This window comes from Gymnogyps californianus, chromosome 4 (genome assembly GCF_018139145.2).
Source record: "Gymnogyps californianus isolate 813 chromosome 4, ASM1813914v2, whole genome shotgun sequence".
NCBI lineage: Eukaryota > Metazoa > Chordata > Aves > Accipitriformes > Cathartidae > Gymnogyps > Gymnogyps californianus.
The window spans coordinates 51,082,169-51,104,289 of record NC_059474.1 but is presented as its reverse complement, the minus strand read 5'-3'; the positions used below and the strand labels follow the sequence as shown (position 1 = coordinate 51,104,289).

The 22,121-nt window shown below is 42.3% G+C and overlaps 1 protein-coding gene across 2 annotated transcripts in view; it reads right to left on the bottom strand.

Moving 5' to 3' along the window:
• HERC3 (HECT and RLD domain containing E3 ubiquitin protein ligase 3) overlaps positions 1 to 22,121 on the bottom strand; it is a 52,164-nt gene that overhangs the window by 10,647 nt on the left and 19,396 nt on the right. The window contains exons 3-22 of one of the 2 annotated variants that reach the window (XM_050896428.1): positions 21,821 to 21,980; positions 20,283 to 20,359; positions 19,482 to 19,703; positions 16,970 to 17,061; positions 15,824 to 15,954; positions 15,059 to 15,219; positions 14,457 to 14,533; positions 13,549 to 13,673; positions 12,940 to 12,999; positions 10,454 to 10,565; positions 9,541 to 9,730; positions 7,637 to 7,800; positions 7,001 to 7,114; positions 5,709 to 5,732; positions 5,533 to 5,622; positions 3,579 to 3,749; positions 3,170 to 3,268; positions 2,800 to 2,943; positions 1,289 to 1,455; positions 54 to 120 (exon numbers count right to left, since the gene is read on the bottom strand). In XM_050896428.1, the coding sequence (XP_050752385.1) occupies positions 54 to 120; positions 1,289 to 1,455; positions 2,800 to 2,943; positions 3,170 to 3,268; positions 3,579 to 3,749; positions 5,533 to 5,622; positions 5,709 to 5,732; positions 7,001 to 7,114; positions 7,637 to 7,800; positions 9,541 to 9,730; positions 10,454 to 10,565; positions 12,940 to 12,999; positions 13,549 to 13,673; positions 14,457 to 14,533; positions 15,059 to 15,219; positions 15,824 to 15,954; positions 16,970 to 17,061; positions 19,482 to 19,703; positions 20,283 to 20,359; positions 21,821 to 21,980 (2,447 nt within the window). The remainder of the gene's footprint in view (positions 1 to 53; positions 121 to 1,288; positions 1,456 to 2,799; positions 2,944 to 3,169; positions 3,269 to 3,578; positions 3,750 to 5,532; positions 5,623 to 5,708; positions 5,733 to 7,000; positions 7,115 to 7,636; positions 7,801 to 9,540; positions 9,731 to 10,453; positions 10,566 to 12,939; positions 13,000 to 13,548; positions 13,674 to 14,456; positions 14,534 to 15,058; positions 15,220 to 15,823; positions 15,955 to 16,969; positions 17,062 to 19,481; positions 19,704 to 20,282; positions 20,360 to 21,820; positions 21,981 to 22,121) is intronic. The other variant, XM_050896429.1, reaches the window with a different exon arrangement.

Sequence of the window (22,121 nt, the reverse complement as noted above, 5' to 3'; positions counted from 1 at the left end):
GGCTTCAACTGTACCATAACAATCACAGAGCTGGTATGTTAACTGTGTCTTACTGTAAAATTCAAGCAGAATGTCTCTTCTACATCTTCCCCAGGGTAATCTAAAAGTTGCTGAAGACTCCTATGTAACAGGTAGGGAAAGAAATGAGAAAAAAAAAATCAGAGATTCAAAAAGCCATACATCTAAAGGGGAAAAGAAATTCAGCAAAAGTAAACAGCATCATACATCTGGGTAATAGGCTTGCAAGAGAGAATCTCTGAGTCACCTGAAGGGGTAAGAAAGAAATACACCTCAAATAAAGAGATGCTTTGTTAGAAGCAGAATAAATGCCAGTCCACACAAATTATCAATATAGTCCATGCCTACCTAGTACATGGATCCCCTTTAACGATTCTGGCCTTAGAATAGAATTACATTTCTAGTTCTTAAGGACTGCTAGATGTTTATGCCATCACCACACAGAGGTCTGAGGGAGTGGAGGAAGAGAGGGTGATGGATTATATCTGTATCCCCATCATGTAGAAAATATTCTTCTCCTGTCCCTCAAAATCCTGCTGCTGTCTTCCTGGCATTTTACCTCATTATTGTTAAATACAGCTGTCACTTTGTGCTGATAAATCAGACGGCAACTCAGAAGAAAAAAAGACGACAGCAGTCAGACAGTAGAACCTTAACCTCTCAGTGTCAGAGGGAACCAATATCCCCATGCAATTAGGCAGAAAAGATTCAATAAGCCACTTAGAAAAAGTCATTCCTTCATTCCATTCAACTTCCTTCTTTCTGGCATGGGAACAGGTCAGAGTTACACTGGTTCAGGGATGGAACAGTTCACATCCTATGCACAGTTCCCATCCTGGGCTATATCATGAGACATGCAGTGGATCTACTTGCTAACCCAAGCCTGGCTTGAGGGGAAAGGCTGAGGCTAGGATCTGGGATCACGCATGCAATCACACAGTGGATGGACAGGCCCCCACCCCTGTTTTCAAAAGGAGTGTGGTAGGTATCTTTTGGCTGTGTTGATATCCAGTTTCTGGGGGTCAGGAAGGTGGGAACAGAGGTTAGAGCCTAAGCAGATGGATCTGACAGCCTGTGGGAGAGGAGAAGTCTTACATGAAATCCACCACCAGCTTATGTGCTTTGCTAGGATCACAGCCCCCCATATTAATCAGTTGCTCAAAAGGATCAGGAGGTGTTTTATTGAACAGCTTTTACCCAGTTTGGCATTTCCTGTTCTCAGTTGGATGGTCTCCTTTCCCAGAAAGGCTGCAAATTTTGTTTTTCATACCTTCCTTCCGTAGGGGATAGCTCCTTCAAATCCTCTAGGCAGGGCTTCACGTTCAAGAGTTTTTTGTACAGAGCCAAGGGAAAGTGAAGGTCTACCACAGTGAAGTTGTATATTGCAAGACCACATATGATGCCAATCAAGTGAAACCAGTTGTGTTCTACAAAACACTGCAAAACCACGCAGAGAAATCCAGATGAGACACACTGTCACTGGTGCAGTGCACAGTACCCTTTCCCCCACGCACTAAGAAGGCAGCCCCCGCTTTTGCAACTGGGACAAAATCAGAGAGCTCCCATCAGGTCCCAGTTTGGTTGTGAATTCCTTGCTGGAGTGTGGCACAGAAATGAAGATTCAGAAACCAAGTCCTATTACTTTTGTAAGCCATGATTAGCTGTGGAAACAGCAACAGCTGCTTTCTACCTTATCTGCCTTTTACTTCCTTTTTACATACCTCTGCATTTAGACACTAACAAAGCTTCGATGTTTGCTGTCTATGTGCTGCAAGAAAATGTGTTAACAATTCTCTCCCTATCACCCATCCTATTTTCTATTAAAAGCTTATGCATAACCACAGTGCCACCCAGGCAAATATACCAACATAGGTGTTGGTATACTGGCCTTCATTCCTTCGCGTATTTACTCTTACGCTGGTACATCAGTCAGACTGGCTGCCTATATTTGTTAAACGTTGTAAATACACCACTCATTTTCAGTGCTTACACTGTCACTATTCTTAGTGTCAAAAGACTTGTGGTTTTTATAGCATTAACATGAGGAGTAATTGCTCTGTAATACTGTTTACAAGTTACAAAAGGTACCTTGCTATTTCCTTCCTTGTAAAATGTAATTAATAAATTAAAAAGAACCCCACCAGGGCAGCTACACCTTAAGGGAAGACTGACAACATCATTTCCCACCTTGCTACCTAGAATGGTGAAGAAAAAAGGACATAAACCACCACCTCCAGCATAATGCTACCTGACAGGTACAGAACTTGCACTTCACACTCTTCCAAAACCAACCAACTTTCACTACAAATCGTGTTTCTTGCCATTTAAGAGCTTCCTCACATAAAGCATTAACAAGTTTAGACCCTGAAGGTGATAGTGATGCATGACTAAGTGGATTGGTTGCAATTATGTGAACAGCAAGGGAAGCACAGAATTCTAATGCCATTACGACCTAAACCTCTGGTTCTGTAAAACAGCACATGATTATCACATTCATGATAATAAGAGTTCTATTAACTGTCATCTGATACTTAATACAAGTTTTATTACGGGATAAGAATAAAGAGAAAGAGCCAACTCCTTAATAGGCACAATCATCACCGTTCTACAAAAGTTAATGGACCTATACTAATTTACACTGACTGAAAATAGAGCTCACATTGTATTGTGGGTGGAAAATCAGAGGAAGATCATTTCTTTCCCATAGTTTGTCACTAACTTTCTTGTCATTCAAATGCAGCATATTATTTCAACCTGCGTGTATAGAGGCCAAGGGCTTACCGTGTCTGAAAACCACAGCAGGTTTGACTCTGGGTAGTAAGTGAACATGCCATAGATGGGGTTGAGGAGTTCTTTTAACAACAGGAGGAAAAATTCCTTTGTCACTCCCCCAGCGTCAACAGCTTCCTCACCATCAAAGATGACCTGTAGAAAAAGCAGGTCAGTAACAGGGATGCAGAGATGAGACTGAGTGAATCAGACATCTTTCTAATTGAGAGCCACACAAAGCAATTTGTCTAACATGCCCAAACCCACTGCAACCCATGAGCCTGTTTCAGTGCTCTGCTTGCAGGGAGGGAAAGGGAACAGGGGGTGGCAAATCAGGTATTTTGAAAATGTTTAACTCCTTATGCGAATCATAAATAACCACCTGTCCTCCCAACAACTGAAGCAGCAACGTGACAGCAGCTGCTGAATTTTGTAGCAACCTCTCAGAGATAAAACATGTTCTACTGTAAGCGGCCTGTTCCTGCAGAAGAGCAAAACAGAGACTGCATAATATCATAGAAATGCTTCCTCCCCTGCCCCTTATACAGTAGACACACCAGGAAAAGAGAGTAAACCCCCTGCTTGCCTTCTTGTAAACTGTCCACTGCCAAAACACTCCAAGAGTCAGAGAGGAGAAAGACTCAACCCTTGCACTGATTAGATCAAGTGTCCCTGTGTGCTATACCTATGGAGAAGCCACTGTACACTGGTGAAGTGGTAATGTGAATGGCTGAAAGGCTGCAGAAATGTCGGCTGGATGAGAGGGTGCTAAAGGTGTGGGGAAAACTTACTTTAAGAGGCTTTTTCAAATCAATGTCTGAATGGATGCTCAGCTCCCTTAAAGCATCACCAACTAAGTTACTCCTGCGAACATGAAGTACCAGGAAAGGGCTTCTGGCCAGCAGAGGCTCCAGGGTGAGAAGCATGAAGACATTCTGCAGATTTGCACCATTAATTGCAACCTGTAAATAAAAGAGGGGTGAAAAACAGCCGCTGCTCAGCTCCTTTCTTCCTATGGAAGGAAAACAGTTAACAGCTATGTGCCTGGTGTTCCTTTCTTCCTTACTCTTTTTTTGGTTTCCCCAGGGTACAAGGATTATGTGCTTACTCTGTACAAGTGTGTGTGCCTGTGTGCCTACCCGTCCCCCCTCCATTTCCCACACCAACACCTTTTGAGTCCACTGATCAATTCACCAAGTTTGAGCAACAGAGAACAAATTCCTCAAAATTTTTTTACATTAGGTAGGTGGGTGGGGAAAAAAGGCTTTATTCATGCTCTTATTGAGTCAAGAAACTCAGTGTGAACACACCCTGATAAGAGTCAGAGAGTTCACAAGGGAAAGCAGTGTTACTAACATATCAAGCGAGGGGCCAGTTGACAACCGCACCTGGCAAGGCACCAGGGAACCCATCACATACAATTCAAAGCTCTCATCTATATGGATTTTCAGGAGTCGGGTAAGGCACAAAGTTCAGTCAAAGCTTTGACCACACATAGTATATTCATTCTCATGCATTTTCCACAGTAAATGGCAAATTCACATTTGTAAATTCAGTTTAAAAGTCAGTTAAACCTGAGACACAAATCCACTGGAAACGAGGCTTCCTCCGTTCCAGCACTCGCAGAAGTACTGGTTTCTTTGGCCTCTAAGTGGTGGTCTTCATAAACATCCTATCTCTCAGGGCAACAAAACCTTTACCAGCCTGCTGTCCTGCCAAGATAAGGTAGATACCCTCCTCACAGCAGTGCCCTGCTCACAAACTGGGCAGCTGAACATATACACAAGAGGGTGACAAAATGAAAGCAGGAGAAGGTGACTCCAGCTTCTGAGTATAGGCTGAGCCTCCTCTGCCTTGCTGTGGGCTATGTGTTCAAGTGGTCATAGAAAAGCTGAGATGGATATTACATGGAACCAGCACCATGGCCACAAGCAACTGTGATGACAGCTTTCCACCCTGAATGAACCTGACAACCAAGGACCTCAGCAAACTCGTTTCACAGAGGATGGGACTAGTCCCAGACCCCAGCTGCACTAGATGAGGGATCAGTGCCCAATGCTTTGCCCCTCTCAGGAGCCACCTGCACAAGCAATGCCTGGCGCTGGGAGGTTTACATTGGCACAGAGGCCAGCTGTCCTTGTCACAGCCTGGCTGCGAGCTGGCTTGGCTGCCACCTACAGGGTAAGGGTGCTAGAGCTGAACACCTGCTGTGAACACACTCCTGGAGAGCCTCGGGTCTGCGCCCCTCACTGCAAATGGGTGGGTGAGCTGCTGACAACAGCTGCTGCTTGCAACCACGAACAGTGTCAGGAGCTGGTCTTCAACCCTCGCTTCTGACAACCGCTCCCCCTGCACCAGGCAGAAACCTGAAAAAAGTGCCCACTTACTTGAAAGCTTGTCTACTTTTCCAGCCTTACAGCTCCTCTAATAAGAGACCTCACCTGACTTCTTATCCTTGGACTATCATAAATACATAAGTACTCCTTCCCTATACAGTTTAAATTTCCACCACATGCACATGTGGCAGTTCTAATGTTATCAAACGTTTTGAAGTGAAAGACATCAAGCACTGCCTCTGCAATATCCAGGGCAAAGAGGTTGTCCAGCTACTCTATTGTTTCCATGATACAGGAGAGCAAAGTGCTGCACACACTAACTCCCAGTGAACACCTTTCCTTCCAGACACCAATGCAAAAGGCAGAGAAAAAGAAATGGGGCAGGAAAATTGGGAAAGAGAAAGATTACCTGCATCTGTAGTTCTGCATCTGTCTGTAACATCTTGGTCTTAGCCTGAGCATCGAAGATGAAAGGATAAGAACAGAGTGTCACAGCATCCTGCAAGAAAGGCAGGCAGATTGGCTCCTATCTACAGCTTCCATAGCACTCCTTTAAATAAGAGTCACGAAAAACAATTTTCTTACCTGCATGATAGATGGTCTTACTTTCTGTGAAGAAAAAAGAGAAATATGAAAATCTTTTACTCTTTTGATTTTGTGTCTTGTATTTTTTTGGACAGACTAGTTCAAAGGTGACCCGAAGAAAATTTTTCTCCTCTGGGACCAACAACCCAGTTTTTTCCTCTTAAAGAAAAGCATGGGAACTTCCTTCTCAAGAAAATGCACAAGTCGAATTCAAAACTTGAACATCAAACGTTACTAAGAGGACTAACAGGCACAGAAGCCTGTGTTAGCCTGCCGTAGGTGAAACTTACTCTTATGAAAAAACCAAGAAAACTACCCCCAAGGCAGAGACCATAGGAAACAACAGGACAGACCATAAGGCCAAAACATGACAATATAAGACCACTCCTGCAATGCAAATTACTCCTCATTAGCCATATCGATACATTTCACTGTTACATAAATTTAAGTCAGTATTTTATTGTTCTGCTCACTAAAAGTAAGCACAGAGCAGCACTACTTAAATGATGGAAAGTAAGGGACGGGGGACACAGCACACACAACATTTAGAAAGTCCATGAAAACATACACTAAAATTCTTGCTACAGTCAGGTTTTACTCTTGCAGCATCCCTTGGCGGATGTTTTTTGGTGTTTTCTCACACTTGGGATTCCTTTCCTTGCTATAATTAAATAATCTCACTGAGTTCTTACACAGTATATTCCAGTCCTCAGTTTAGTTATCTCCTTTCTTACAGATGGGAAAGTGAGGCATAAAAGAGGTGAAGGGTCTTACCCAAGATCACCCAGCAGGTTACTGGAAGAGCCAGGAATAGAACCCACATCTCTTGAGTCTTGGTTCAGTCCCCTAGCCAGAACGCCACACTGCCTCCTCTTACAGAGCAACATTTTAAGATCACTGGCTACATTATTCACAATACCTGCCTAAACAGCAGAAGTAAAGGGTAAAAATTATAATTTTAGAATACAGGATTTGGCTCCTGAGGTCTCGATTACATTAAAAGGATCCAGTGACTGAATTAATCCCCTTGTGCAAGGATTGAATGAAATTCACATGAATAATCAGACATTGTTGCAAGCATTAGTTAAATATTGTTAGCTCCAGCTCTTCTGACAGCCTTATTTTAAGTCAACTTTGTCAAGCCACCAAGTACCCAAATCTGAGAGGCTTAACAAATAGATGCTCGTATACTGAATACATTATACTCTCATTAAGGATATTAAAAATACAGATCTACAACCAGAGACACAAACATGGACAACTATTTCACGACTACACATAAAACCTCTTACCATTCCAGCCTGATGTAAGAACCACATGAGATAATCCTCCTGAATGTCCACCAAGCTGGAAATCTCAGGGATATAAAACTTATCATATTCTACGTGTTTAACCTTCTGATTTACCTAGTGAAGAAAACAGATGGTTTTTAAAATATGGATATATTCAGCATTTTTCTTAGAACACACAGGTTTGCTTTCATAAAATCAACTATAGCAGCTTGCAACAATAGAAATAGACCCAGAAATTCTTGCAAAAATACATGGTCCCTTATATTTTAGTATGAACCAAGAAGAATTGAGACAAACCTCTTTCTGACCTATTTTAGTCAGACCCGGACTACCCAGCACCAACACAGTCGGAGCAGAAAGCATCAAGGGACAGGAATTTGTGATGCCACAGTGCACGCAGTGGCTCAGCAGCAGCATTCTTTAGGGCAATTTTTTCCTAGTGTTTGAGACAGGACTAAACAATCTTCAAGTACCTTGAATTCGGGAAAACCACTAACATCTTCCCCATGTGGTGTCTTGGTGGACAATGACACAGCTCACAAGCCAGGGCCGTGACCATCGTGCCCCTGCCAATTAGCAAAGGGCAGACAAGACTGAATCATCTTGAGCCAACACGCGCTCAGGCTTTCCTCCTACCTTGTGGAGTTTCTCCAGAAGTCTGAGAGCAGCTGTAATGTAGCTACTGAACAGGACTGGGATCAACAGTGTCTTTCTTCCACTGAGGAGGTAAACCACCGCGCCTTTATAGAGGTCCACTAGCCTGAGGAAATATCTTGGGCACACTTGAGACCACCAGTTATCTGGAAAGCAGAGGAACATCAATATAAATCCTGAATTAAAGGCCAGAGTAACCCCTAAATAAGGGGTTACAGCTGAGAACAGGGGAACACACCTAATGATAGTTTCAAAAAACTTCCCTATTTCTGTCCTAACTGTAGCAACAGGAAAGTGAGCAGAGTCAGCTAGATACCAGAAATTGAAGAGCTCTTCCCTTGCCACTCTCATACAACCACCCCAGTCATTACCCAGCCCCAATCACTGATCAGTGTGAGAGCCTGAATGCAAGGTTTTTCAACCTTCAATTCAAGATATTGTTTCAAGTATCTTGTATTCAAGATACTGTGATCTTGCGGGCAAACCGTTGTCTCTCACAAGTGATAAGAAAGCAGTTGCCTGGGCAATTCTCCATAGTACCACATACTTTTCTAGCAGGTCTCCAGAGCATGTCTCCTGGCACATCTGCACTAAAGGTCTGAACTCCCCCTCTTTAGAAACACTGATTTCTTTCTTGCCAAGGACAGGTAACCCTTACCTCTCCTCTGAAGGGACCCTGACTATTAGCTTCTTTGCTAGAACCAATCCACCTGCAAAGTAGAAGCTGGAGCCTGGGAAAGCATCATGTTAACTGTTAGAAACAAACACCAATTTATCCTCTTAACTGTCAGCACAACAATAGATTCTGGCAGGCAAAAGTATGAGTATCCTTTACATTTCTGTACGCTAACAATCACAGTGGATTACTCTGAGTAGAGGAGGAAACTTGGTTCCAAAGCCTCTTTGAATGAAAAAAAATAAATCACTAAACCTCAAAATAAATTTCACTGGAGCAATGCTCCTAGAGGTCTGAAAGCATTACATCACATTTCACATGATAATATGAGATTTAGTATAAGACAGTCTTAAGAAACAGAGTAAGATAAAGAAAAGTAATAGCTGAGCAAACATGAGTAACAATCATTAAGCAGCGTATGTTCTGCTTAGCTTAAAATGAGCTCACAGGAAAGAATACTAGCAGAAATGAGAAGATTCAGAAGTGGGAAAAGAGCTGAGGTGTTCAGCTTGGTCATGGACCAGCCAATAGCTTTTTTTCTGCACCTTCTACAGGACAAAGTAACTTTATATTATATTTAGTATACTCTTTTATTTACCTTGTACAGAAGGGATATTCTAATGTGGACAATATCTGATTAAATTTAAGAGAATATCTTCACGATATAGAAAATCTATGTTCACATAGAGGCATGCAAATTTGTCTGGAACTGAGTCTTTGAATGTAGGTGAACTAGATAAGGTAAATTAGATTAACATCCCTAGTAAGTGTTCTTTGAAATGATATTTTACTTCTAAATTAAAACAATTTTTAACCTGAATTTTCTTTCTCATTTATTATCCACATCACCATACATTTTATGTTTTATATTATTGTAACTAACTTCCCATATCTTACCTGCATGGCACATTCTTCATTTCCTCATAGTTCATGTTTAAAATTCAAATTTTATGTTTATAATTCTTTTACATGGGAACATAGGTTTTTGGGGGAGGATTCCTTGAGTCCTTTTGGTTCCCAGCTGCTTTTTAGAGGCGACTGCTTCATAACAACACTATATCACAAATAATACCCAATTATCATTGCAGCCGTTGTAACAGAATAGAAAAATTAAACCAACACAAAAACATGACTGAAAAACCTAAAGGCAACACTTCATGTCCCAGCTGGATACTGAGAGCAACGTGCATCTTAAATGCCAGCCTCTTACCAAGAACTTTGCTGGGGTTGGTATCGAGGCGCAGAATAGCCATTGCTAGAGGAAGCGTTAACGTGATATAATACTTGGAGTCTTGGAAGGGTGGGAATTCAGGGAGAATCAGATAGATCCTCATTGCCTCAACATCTGGAGGTGAGCTGGACAGCTGAGGAATCAAAAAACTTTCAAAGCTCTTCAGTATCTAGAGGAAAACAAGACAAAAGAAGACAACTTATCCTGGGTGAGAGAGCATCTGCAATGTAGATGATGTGTAAGAACTGATGAAATGGAGCACACTCAGAATGGGTGTACTTAACAGCTTTTGCTGATGATCTCTTAAAAACACTCCATAGGACAGGAATAAACCCCAGTTTTTCCAAAATGCATGAATGTTTGGATAGGTTTTTTGTGGGCTGGCTAAAGGTTAGTTAACCCCTCTCATTAAGGTCACACCCCTGTTTTAAAAGTCAAACCAAGAGTAAAAAAAAAAAGCTCTAAAAATTATAGCTAAAAAATCGCATGGGGAACATACACGATTTTATCCCACAGCCCCGCAGTCATGAAAGAAACCCTGTGAGTTAGAATAATTTATACAACCACAAAGTACTCAACTCCTCACAGGCAATAAATGAGCACATAGTTATTATTTACAAGTATAACATACACAGAATTAATTTCAGCAGCCATTTCAAGTATTAAATGCCATGAGAGAAAACTTTTTTAAAAAACAAGTCTTAGAGACACATTCTGAGACGGCGAAAATCAGCCCAGGTCAATGGAGAAGTATCCATTGATACCATGAAGGATCTGGCCTGCAGATTTGCAATACAACCCTTCCCCAAAAAAGCTGCTATTACTTGCATGTTACAGAGGGACAAAGCCTTTATTTCCCCTCTGAATACCCAAAACCCCAGAAGTGCAATACCTGGTCTAGGAGAATAGAGTGCTGAGAGTTCATCAGCTTCTCAAACAGCACTCTGGTGGAGTTCAGATCAATCCCTGGGATCTTCGGACTGGTTTTAAAATGTTCATCGATTCTTTAAAAAAAATCCCACACAGACAGGCGTAAGTTTAAGGAAGAGACACCATTACCTGTGTATTGGCACGGCCTGAGCAAGCAATAGAGAAATGACCTCTAGGGAATTAATGAGACTAGAAACAAAGCAGAAGTTGGAATCTTCTTGCTAAAGACAAGATGGACAACTCTCCCTTCTGAACTCCTCTGGGCCTTGGTTAGGGATGGGATTCTTGCAGAGAAACACGTCTTTGATTTCCCCAGGACTCCTTCACTGACCTAAGAGCCTGCCTAGACAGGCCGGACTGCTTAAAAACCTATAAAATATGTGCCTATCATATGTATCAGGATCCTCTGTGTTGTCTTCATATACACTATTTTTATAGCAAAATCTGTTTAATCACACCCAGTAAGAAAGGGAAGGGTGATGCATAAGACAACACCGACTGCTATACAAGGGGACATCAGATGAGGGTTTTTGAAAAACAGGGGAAGATACTCAGAGTAGCTTTTTGGCAATCCACTCAAATTTTCTAAAACTAAACAACAACCACAATCAAAACACAGCACAGCTGAGAACAGTCTTCACATGGTCTTTAGTTGTAACAAACATGTGCTGTCCTTTCTGCTGTGCTTGAAAGGCTGCAATTTACTCAGACTACCTGTGTAAGAGGGATAATGAAGGCAAGCCTGCGGAGGAGAATAGTCTAACAGCCAGATCTAGCAACACTGAATGTCCAGTCCAGCAGGTAAGTTACGTAGCTCAGCGTCTAGAGCATGATCAGCACCTGTAGCAGAGGCTCTCGGCACCATTGCCTGCAGTAAAGCTGCACATAAAGCCTTACAGTTGCTAGTAAGAAAAGGTCATTGCTACAATTCCATTGACCTCAAGGATTTTCCAAGTCTGTCACTACTCATCTGAGACTGTGCTGTATCAGACACTCTGAAGGAAAAGGTAACTATTAAAGTTGGGATGCATTTGTCAGTTTGCTGGTGTGACTATAATGACACGAGAAGCTAAACATAGCCTGCTGTAGTAGAATGGCTATTTCCGTAACAGCACGGGCACCAGGCTAGAAATAGCTCCTCAGAGTCACACTGTGGTACAGAGCGTTTCAGGCTGTGATGTGCAGAAGTAGTATTGGAGCGTGCCCAGTCACATAGCCATGGAAAAAACCGCTTTTCCATCTAACCCTGTGCACCACAATGCTGTATTGCAAACAGGCCTATATGGCATTAGGATACTAGAGGGATACGCTAGGGTATTTCTATCAAGTGCACTGTGACATAAGGCTTCACATATAAAGGTACATGGTTAAATACAGCCTCACTTCAGTGTATGGTGGCTTCAAATTTCATCATTCATTTGGTCAAAGATTTTCTGTAAAAGTTAAGTCCTGCACTAGCCAGGACATGACTAAAGTGGAAGGAGAACTGCATTGGGGTGATGAAGTCATAAACTCCACTCATTTCCACATTCAAAGGAGACGTGGAACTATTTACAGTGGCTCAACAACTTGGATACCTCAACAAGTGTTTTAAACCAACATGACACAACTCTCCTGATGCAGTAACGCGCTGCCTTGTCACAACACTAAAGAAGAAACCATTGGACAAGCAGAAAAACGCAAGAATAATGAGTAAACTGTTTGCTTTTTTAAGTTGCTCTTGGAAAATATTACTCAAAGATTACTCAGAATAATTAAGCTTTTCTTCACCTAGTTACAGGTCATTTACTCATCTCATCACATCACCACAAAAAATTTCTGCTCCTCCTAATCGTATGCTGTTACCTCCCCAACATTTACAGACACAGTCAACACAGTCCTTTCCAACCCATAGCCTTTGACTCAGCTATGCATATTACATCCTTGTCATCACCTGTTGTTGGTTACACCCATTTGAAATTCCTGCTTTTGTAAGCAGAAGCACAAAACTTTCCACAACTGATGTCACCTAAAAGAAAAGTGCTTCCATGCTGCCCCAAATGTATTTTTCAAGAGCAGCCTGTGCTGAAGTATACCTCCACATGCACCAGCCCCCATCAGCTAGCTCAGCTGGGTAAGGGACTATTCAGATACCTGGCATCACTCATTTCCCTTAATGTCATATTCCTATCCGTCTCTTTTAAAGATGTTGATATTCATTTCATAAGGAAAAATAACAGTTGTGACAACTCCAAGGAATTTGTGCCACTTAGAGTACACTCACCATACACCTTCTTAAACCATTTGCCTTCCTTACCCAGCTCTGACCACCCACCTCTTTAGTGGACACTCTCTGCCCCCGCCTCCTGTCTGATCAGAAAAATCAGATCCCACTGCAGCAGTGAGTGAAGTAAAGGGATTCCAGTCTGCCTCAAGGGAAAGCCACACTTCTGTAAGTTTGCCACTTACTTCTTCTCCAAGAAGCTTCCATTCCAGCAGGCAGCTGAGGACAGTATCTGAACAACATTACTGTTTGCAGCAGGAAGACAAAAGAAAACAGAGATAGAGGTTATTAAAAGATGTCCCAACAAATCTCTTCAGCTCTCTTCCCTTTCTTCTATGGGAAAGAATGTCAGGATCACCCCTTCAGAGGCATAGAGGGTAAGCAGTTCATTCAGGATCACATAACGTCCTTCTTTGAAAGGAGGGATTAGCAGTGCCTCCTTTCCGCCCATTCTGCCCTTCTCATGGCAGGCACACAGGGGAAGGAATTTAATCAGTCTGTTCACAAGTTCTTGATGCTTTTCGTGAACTCTAAGCACACAATGAAGGACAACTTTAAAATCCATTTCCCACCCTCCATTTGCAATGTTCTGAGGCAGCCTCAAATTCCTCTGGTTTTGCTCAGAAGCTCTAACCTGGCAGCCTTGTGACTGGCAACTGTCCCCCCCTTGGAAATGACCAAGAACCACACTTGAAAAGGCTGCTAAATTTCAAGTGAAAGCACGGCATGGAAGGCAACAAAATTATTGAAATAAAACTTTCAACAAAAGGCTTATCCAGTGCCACAATACCTACTTGACAGAATTAGAACTGTTCTTTTCTAAAAGCTTTTGCCTCCAGACATCTATAGTTTCATCATTTATTAAACAGGTGTAACGTGTTTCATTTATGGTCCGGAAATCATCAGCAGGCAAGGAATTCTATGAGAAGATACAGATTTCAGCAAAGACAAGGCTTGTAAAACAATTCCTTCTTATTCATAATCTCTGTCATCTATACGTAACTGATAGCTTCCTTAGTGTGGTCTCTGAACAGGTTTGGTTAGGAAGCTGTGGCATTACTAAGAAGTCCAAAAGGAGAGGCATGGAAGGGTATGGAAAAAACCAAGATCATCATCAAATACATTTTAAAAAGAGGAAAAGAAAAAAACCCAAAATATCATTTCCTTAAATATTCCAAAGCCCTCTTAAATGCCACCATATATAACTACAGGCTTAGTACCTTTATTCTAGACCTATTTCCATGCCTCAAAAGTGTATGTCAGACACTTCTTGAAAGAAATAAGAAGACAGAAGCAGAAAAACCAATTCAGCATGCAGCCCTCCATCCAGCATATCTTGACAAAACCCCAGTATACGTGGCCCATGGCCCTACACTCTAATCACGCGGACCCCGGTGTCTCAGGAGGAAAGCAGCCCCTCGCTTCCAATCTGCAAAGGAGCTTGGACTCCCCTCCCTGCTGATCAAACTGAAATCAGTGTCTTCCCAATGGCTCTTTGATGTGCCTCTAAAGGAAGGCAACTTTCAGCCACTCCTAAAAAGTTGTAAATCCCTCTAACAACTGTCATCGTTGGTAAGGTTTGTAAGGCAGAACGGACTCCAAAGCAACACTTCATTTTTGGGAGATATTACCAAAAACAAAAGATGCATTGTGAAGGCTGGGACAGGGGAGCAGACTTGAGAAGATACTTAATTTGTTTTACCTCATATTTGGAGCAAAGCACAAATGTTTGGTCTCCTCCAGAGAAGATATGTTTAACAATGTGATATTTACAGGCATCTGTTGAAGAAAGAGACACAGTTGTGTTAGAGGTTGATGAATCCAAGTTCCTGCAGTGCCTTTTCCCCCACATGTGCACTGTCAGTGTCTCGGGCTTTACACTAGAAGGAGCAATTGGGCCCCTTGAAGACCAGGCTGAAATCAGTTGGAACTCAAGCACTGTAGCATTTTCTTGAGAGATACATGGGGCCTGACAGGAGAGAAAAGTTGTAGTTTTTAAACTGCAATGGGGGTTTTAAAGAGAAACCAAAGCCCTCGGAAATCAGTATTAGTACAATTTCATGAAGGCTCAAGATGGCCAAATGTTCAGCTCTGCCATGAAAAGAGAAAGGGAGAGGGCACACATTAACACGGAGAGCAAGAGGTTACCCAGTAATTTCCATAGTGCATTCGGGCCAGGAGGGTGGGTTTCTTTTGCTATTTCAGTAACTTTCGCAGAACAATGTCAAGATGTCTTTAGACAGCCATGGGTGAAATGAAATTATTTATGTCCATTTGTGACTCCAAATCGCACGTAGTACTTACCAGGTTTCCCTGAGAGTTGCCCATTGTGAGCTGCCCAGTGACCCTTGACGGGAGAGGGACACTTAACATTGCACGTGTGCCCTGTTCCCAGCTGGCCTCTTGTTCCACAGCCAAATGCATAGATCATTCCTGAAGAAGGCACAAAGGCTAAAGTGTGATGTCTGTAACAAAGACGGGTACAAAGTTTGGGCCTTGTTTAACAATTAAAAGAAAAAAAAAACCTGCAGCCTAAAACTTATTCTTGGTTCCCCTAGGCCAGAAGCTGGTGCAAAGCAGCATCTTTACACTAGCACCAATGCTCAGTTTTTGCCACCTGATGGCACCAGTTTATGGGATGGAGCTCTCTAGGTGGAAGTGACAAAGAGCAGCTTGTGCCAGAATACATCTAGTATCAGGCTCACAGGAATTAGCTTAGTCATTTGCTAAGCCTGTACATATCAAAAGGCAACAACACAGCACCAGTGTTACTAACTCTCTTTTCATGAAAGAGGCTGGAAACTTGTGACCAAAGGGGCTGCTGCTCTAAAGTCTTGCTGAATTATTAAGATGCAAAGGTATCTTTAACCAGGTTAAAGCACAGGAAACAACCCCAATTAAAAAACAACTTCCTTTAGAGGGCCTTAAAATTCTCATGGGAAGTAAAATTTAAATTAACTTAGTTTTGACACGTAGGATGCAGATGCAAGACTATTCCCCCTATTTACAGGACTCAGTGTCAGCATTAACCTCCACCAAAGAAAATTTCTGACTGCACACAGGACTCACCTGCCACAAGCAATTTGGGATACTTCACTGCCCATTAGCTCAAGAACTCTTCGGGGGTTCACTTCATCATTCATGGAGTCATGTCCCAGTTGCCCGCAGGAACCTGCACCGAACGTGAACACCCCTCCACTCTGTTAGCAAATCAAACAGCATATTCTCCATTTAGGGACCCATAACCCAGCAGTATCTCTCTGACTCCAGTTTCAGTACAAGCCCAAGCTTAGGCAGAGATTGCTGGGGATTTCCAAAGGATTCAGAAAAGAAACCTGGGTTCTGCTAATGGAGCTTCCAAACAGCTACCTTGCCACCCATCAGAGACTAACAGAATTATCTTTAGGTATGTCTGCATTAGACAAGCTTCCCCCCACCATCACCAGATGAGTCTGAAATCCCAGCAGGTTTAAACATGGCTGAGTAGCACCTATTTCCACAATACTTTACACCCATATCTGTCAGCGGCTGATCAAAAAGACTGTGACCTTTTTCTTTGAAAAAGAGCTTCTACAGAACTAATCTTCTACAACGGTGTTCCTCCCACAGGAATCCCAAAGCCAGCTGTTTAATTCATTTTATAGTGGAAAACACTCAGGCACCAAAAAAGGAAGCAACACCTAGGAAGTGGCAGAGGCAAGGCAAGAACTGAGCAGCGATCTTCCAAATCCTAGCCCTGTCCTCTGTCCACTAAACCATACACCACTTGGAAACAGCAGGTTTGGATTAAAACCTCTTGTAAATGCAGTGAGTGACTGCTAATGTTTCATTTAAACACCCATTCATTTTGACTTGCATTTTATTCTGATGCACTATATCACTCTCTTTTTATCTTCCAACAAAACACTATTTTCACTCCTTTGGATGTATGTTTGTTAATTTTTTTGCTCAAAGCTAATTTCTTTGAGTGATCCACCTGAGTTTTACTATTCATTGTCATGGATTACTAACATCTTCAAAAACAGCAATGGATCATGTTGGCTACAAATCTCAGAGTAAATCACAAGACAACTATACTTTCCATTTAGTTTCTTTTACTGGGGTCGGATGGAATATGGTAAGTCAATCTGTTCTTTTCTACCATTACCCAGGAATGATGTAAAACCATCAGGCAGGCGAGAGAGCAGCCAAGGGTTCCCAGGTTAGCATCTTTACCTTTGTCAGAACTGCTGTGTGTTCCTCCCCACAGCTGATGTAAACAACCTTCTGAGACCGCAACAGCTTCACATGACAAGGGGATTCTCGGTCTGCATTGAAGACAAAGAAAATAAAGGAGCTGTTTCATAAACACAAACCTAAATGTCTGAGAAAACCACTGGCAGTCCAATTTTCAGATGTGGTCTACATGCACAATGGAAGCTTTAACAACTGGGGGAAAAAACCCACGTCCTTGAGTACTTCACTGCTGCTTTCCCCCTCCAATTCTTAAAAGATTTGTCCTGGCTCAAAGAAAATTGTCCAGAGCAAGAAGGCAAATATTGAGAACCTTGTATAAACTCAACATGCACTTCACTGTCGGAGGTATGATGAGTGCAGCCTAGCTACGCCCACCTTCAGCCTCACGCTCCATTCCAGACTCCTTACTGAAGACTGCAAACATTTGTTTCCAAAACCTTGCTTAGATCTTTTCCATACAGAACAATCCTGACACATGGGAGACACTAGCACAACACACAGGACAAGCTGAATCCCAAGGTGTATTTAAATGCCTCGCCTTCCTTCTGTTGTCATCCTTTAAGAAGAAGATCCTCCTACTTGCAAAGGCTAATCCCTGCCAACCATCAAATGATGCTTTTCTCCTTCACTCTGACATTCTAATCATTAAGAGTGGGTCTCCTGAGGATGAATACACTAAGCAAGGTTACATGTTTTACTGATGTAAAAATAAAAGCTAAGCATTTCAAGGAGCAGTAGGCACCCCAAAACAGTTAGATATTAAGGGGAGCAGCTGCTTACTTCATACCAAGAAAAAAATCAGGTTCCTACCTATAGAAGTTGTCCATTTTTTAAGACTCTCACCCAAGGATTTGACAGGTGCTTTTTTCTGGGTAGTGAAAGGAAAATGGTCACATTTCCATGGATTTAGAAATGAGAGCAGATTTTTAATTTACTTTGTTCCATATTGTAGCACTCTGATCTTTATTTTGACAGGAATGACACCTCTTATCTCTACAGCATAATTGTTTAAATAACAGTGCTGCAGAATACTCATGTTTGTAGACTTTGCTATTCATGTTCACTAAGTATAATTCATGCTGTCTTACCATGATTCACTTACCATAAATATCACTTATTTACTACAGTGCCATGTATTGAGGGGTAAGCAGAGTATGATTCCTGGCCAACACAGCCCCACAAGCAGATGCCCCTTGTATGTTCATTTAAGATTAGCCCCATGTCAAAGCAAGCCTCTCATATATAAACTGCAGCTTTGTTGAAATTAGAAGCATTTATCTGCCAGTCTACATGGAAAGAACATGGCTGCTCTTATACTAGATCAGCTCTAGCTTAGATGCAGTACAAGAGAATAGACCTGGAGCATTTTTGAGAGAACATAAGATATGTTACAAGTCTTACAATTGTGTTTCATATTTCTAAAGGTGTAAAGCAAGATGAAATGATACATGCAACATATGGGCCTCCTTTGCTAAATTACAGGCTGTTTTTGAGTAATTGCTTTAAATACGTTTCAGTTCGTAGGGTGGGTTGTCAAAATGCATCGCTCCATTATAGGTACCTCACAAAATGCGAGGTAACGCTTTTCTCTTGCAACATACAGTGTTTATATGCTACTACATTATGCAACATAACATTTACAAATATATACACCTCGTGTGCTCACCCATGCAAAATAAATTATCCATGCATGCTAGGTATCACATCCGCACTCAGTAACTTGCCTAGATATTTAAAGCTACTCAGCAAGTATGCAGAAAACAATAAAGAGGTTGATTTGAAGCTCCAAAGAAAATCTTTCACTCACTTGCTTTTGCAAAAAGTTAAGAATGTGTTACCAACAAGCAGACGAGGTCTGTGCTTTTCAGACTAGTGGTAATGTCATATCCACTCTTCAGCCTCATTTATAAACCTATCTTCGAGTCTGTTGATGGCTAGGCTTCACTGAACATGGCCACCTGAAAAAAACTACCATCGGCCCTGTGTGTCTGGAAAATTGTGCAACAAAAACTAGACAACATTTTACAGTACTGAGATAGTCGGTGTTGCCATCATTTTGTAGCATACAGATGCTCACCAGTCAAAAATATGTTGGCAAACAAGGGGATGGGTTCAGCCTGCTGTTCCACAGGGAGAGCCTTTGCTCCACACCAACTTCAAACAAAATATGGACAAAGCATTTTTCAGAAGAGAAAGAAAGAATATGAGCACTTCCTTCGATGCCTGCATGTTGACACTCACATTTGAAAGATCTTTCTTTTTGACCCTCCTCACTTCCACTAACATCCCCAAGGGAAAAAAAAGTGTTTCTGTTCCTACTAAATATGAAAAGCCTGTAGAGTCCATCAGAGACTGTTCCTCTGCCCTCTCCTCCCAATAGGAGTTGCTGAGGGTTATGTATCCGCTCAGTAAAAATACACTGCCAATGTGAAAAGAGACACTAGGCCAAAAAAGTCCATCCTTCTTTCACCTAGGAGCATAATTTTAATACCTCGTTCATCACTTAGTCCCAGCTGTCCTGAGCTGTTCTTCCCCCAGCCAAACACAGCTCCTGAGAGAGAGAGGGCAAAACTGTGGGCTCCGCCTGCAGCAACCTGAGCCAAAGGGATGCCATCAAGAGACTTGACACGTTGTGGACTGGCTTGGGAGGGACATTCTTTGCCCAAGCCCAGCTGACCATAGCTGTTCTGCCCCCATGTGAAGAACTGGCCATCTGGAACAAGGAAAGAAAGAGAACGGTGAGTAAAAGCTGGTCAACAGAAAAGCAAGTTTGTCAAAATGAACAAGAACCAGTGCTGGGGGCTTCACTCCCACCCGAGCCTCATGATGGAAAAATCAAGCAAGACATTCTTTGCCGAAATAAAAGCACAGTCTGAAGCCACTGGGAAAATAAACAGACGTGTAACTAAGTGCAAAATACAACATCAGACTGTTGTAACTTAAACAGCATAACAAAGAACAGTCCACATGTTGCATACAGAAGGATAATTTCAACACAAATAAATTAATTACACACATTTTTCTACATCAAGGGGGAAAGCTTTTAAGTGTTCCTGCTATCATTCACCAGTGAGACAGTGGGTGGCCTGTGTGTAACATTTTCTTTCTTGACAGTATTTGCAAAGCTCTTCTTCAATATTCATGGTATCTGATCCATTTTATAGCCTCCCATTTGGCCTGAAAGCAGTTGGGACAGGGATGTCCTTGGTTTATTATGCAGAAATATGCAATCTTGGACACTGTGCAAAACAACAGCACACATCTCGGTAATAAATGATGAATGTTACAGTACCTGCTGCCAAAGCCAGGCAATGCCAATTTCCACAGGAAACCTGAAGTATCGTCTGTTGGTTCAATTTCTTTATCAACCTAAAGAAGACAACACTATTTTAGAATAAGTGTCCACAAATACAGTATCACCTTAGGTCGAAATTATGATTTCCATTCATATACTCATTCTACACATACACATAACCTATGGTTTTGAGACTGAGGAACAGAGTCTTGAAGGTGATACAGATCCATACAGAATAGATGCAAATCTGTGGAGACCTTTAGACACTTGACTACTAACTCCAAGTACGTTTTCTGCTATAACGCTGAATCCAGCCATCTGAAAATGGTGAAAATAGCCGGTTCTTGGTGTGTCTCTCACTATTCTTTTTCAGGCATCAACATTTTTCATGCTGTCAGGGGCCTAGCAGTTCCTATGAGTTACAGCACCAAAACCTCTTCAGTGCTTTGTACAGAGAATAGCATGTCAAAGGTTCAAGTTATTTCACAAAAATGTTATTTTTAAAATGGCACTATCACATTGACATGTGAGCCTGTCTCTCTCTGTTATATCGGAGCCACCTGCAAGTTAAGGACTGTCTTCCCACAGAGCCCTTCAGCTCAAACATTGATGTTTTGTGACTGAAAAATTTTCCTTTAGATACTGTTTCAACAATGACAGCCACCCTGGACAGATGTCCCAAACTTCTGCTCTGCACTGGATCTAGAGTGGCAGACCGAATAAGAGACAGACTACATCTGTTATTAATGTAGCATGATACAACACCATAAAGTACAAAGGGACCAGTTATCTTTATTATGGTGATAAGCTGAGACCTATCATCTGTGAACTGCTTTGGATGGAGGAGTCTTGCTGTCTGCCACTGGCCTCTGCCATCATCTGCGTGTCCTTGCACTTAACCCTATTAGTGCTCTGACACAGGTAAGATACATTAAATAAGTAAATCAAGAAAACTGAGCACTACCCTGAAGTTTCTGAGCAACATTCACTACTTGGAATTGCAGTAGGCTGGTTTAGTAGCTTCGCTGCTAACAGGCAACACTGCAAAAGAGTTTCAGAGCTGAAGTGCCAGTTCACACAGCCATGCATTTTTTCCCATTCTTGAAATGTATCTCCTATCTCAGAGGACTTCCTAGGGACTGGAACAGAGATAAGCATCACACACAGCATTTCTATTTTTGGGTCCTCCTTCGTGCACTTCCTTGCTCTGTACAAAACAGGGTGGCATTTTTCATTGAGGAAGTCGAGCACGCTCCAATTTTCTTTTCCGTGCCCCAAGCACCCACAGGCAGAAGGACTGTCCTGCCCAAACCTCCTGAGGACTTGTCTGAGTCCCAGAGGGGCTCAGGGAGCACCAGTACGGTACAGAAAAGGAGGAGGAATCGCTCTTACATCCCTACGTGAGAAGTGCCCAATTAGTGCCCCTCTGAGAGAAAGCAACGCTCCCGCTGACTCCAGGCTGGAAGGCAAGCAACCCTTTACGCATCACCTCCAAGAAGCTGCCTTAAGAAAACCTGAACCTGTTAAAAATTCACCTTGGTACCGTCACTGCGTCTTCTATAGTGGTGAGGCCCAACTGTCCATCGCTGCCAGCACCCCAGGAGAAGAGCTGGCCCTGGTCGCTGAGCGCCACGCTGTGAGACTCTCCACAGGCCACGTGCACGATGTGCTGCCCAGCCAGGGCTCCGATTTGCTCTGAGGAAAACAGAAAACCTCTCCGGTCACAGGATTCATCTCACAGTGACATGCAGACATGAGGTCTGGGCAAATCTGTATGCAAAGCCATTCAGATGGGTGCACTGATCCCCAATTTAGTTTTAAAACACTTCCTGCAAG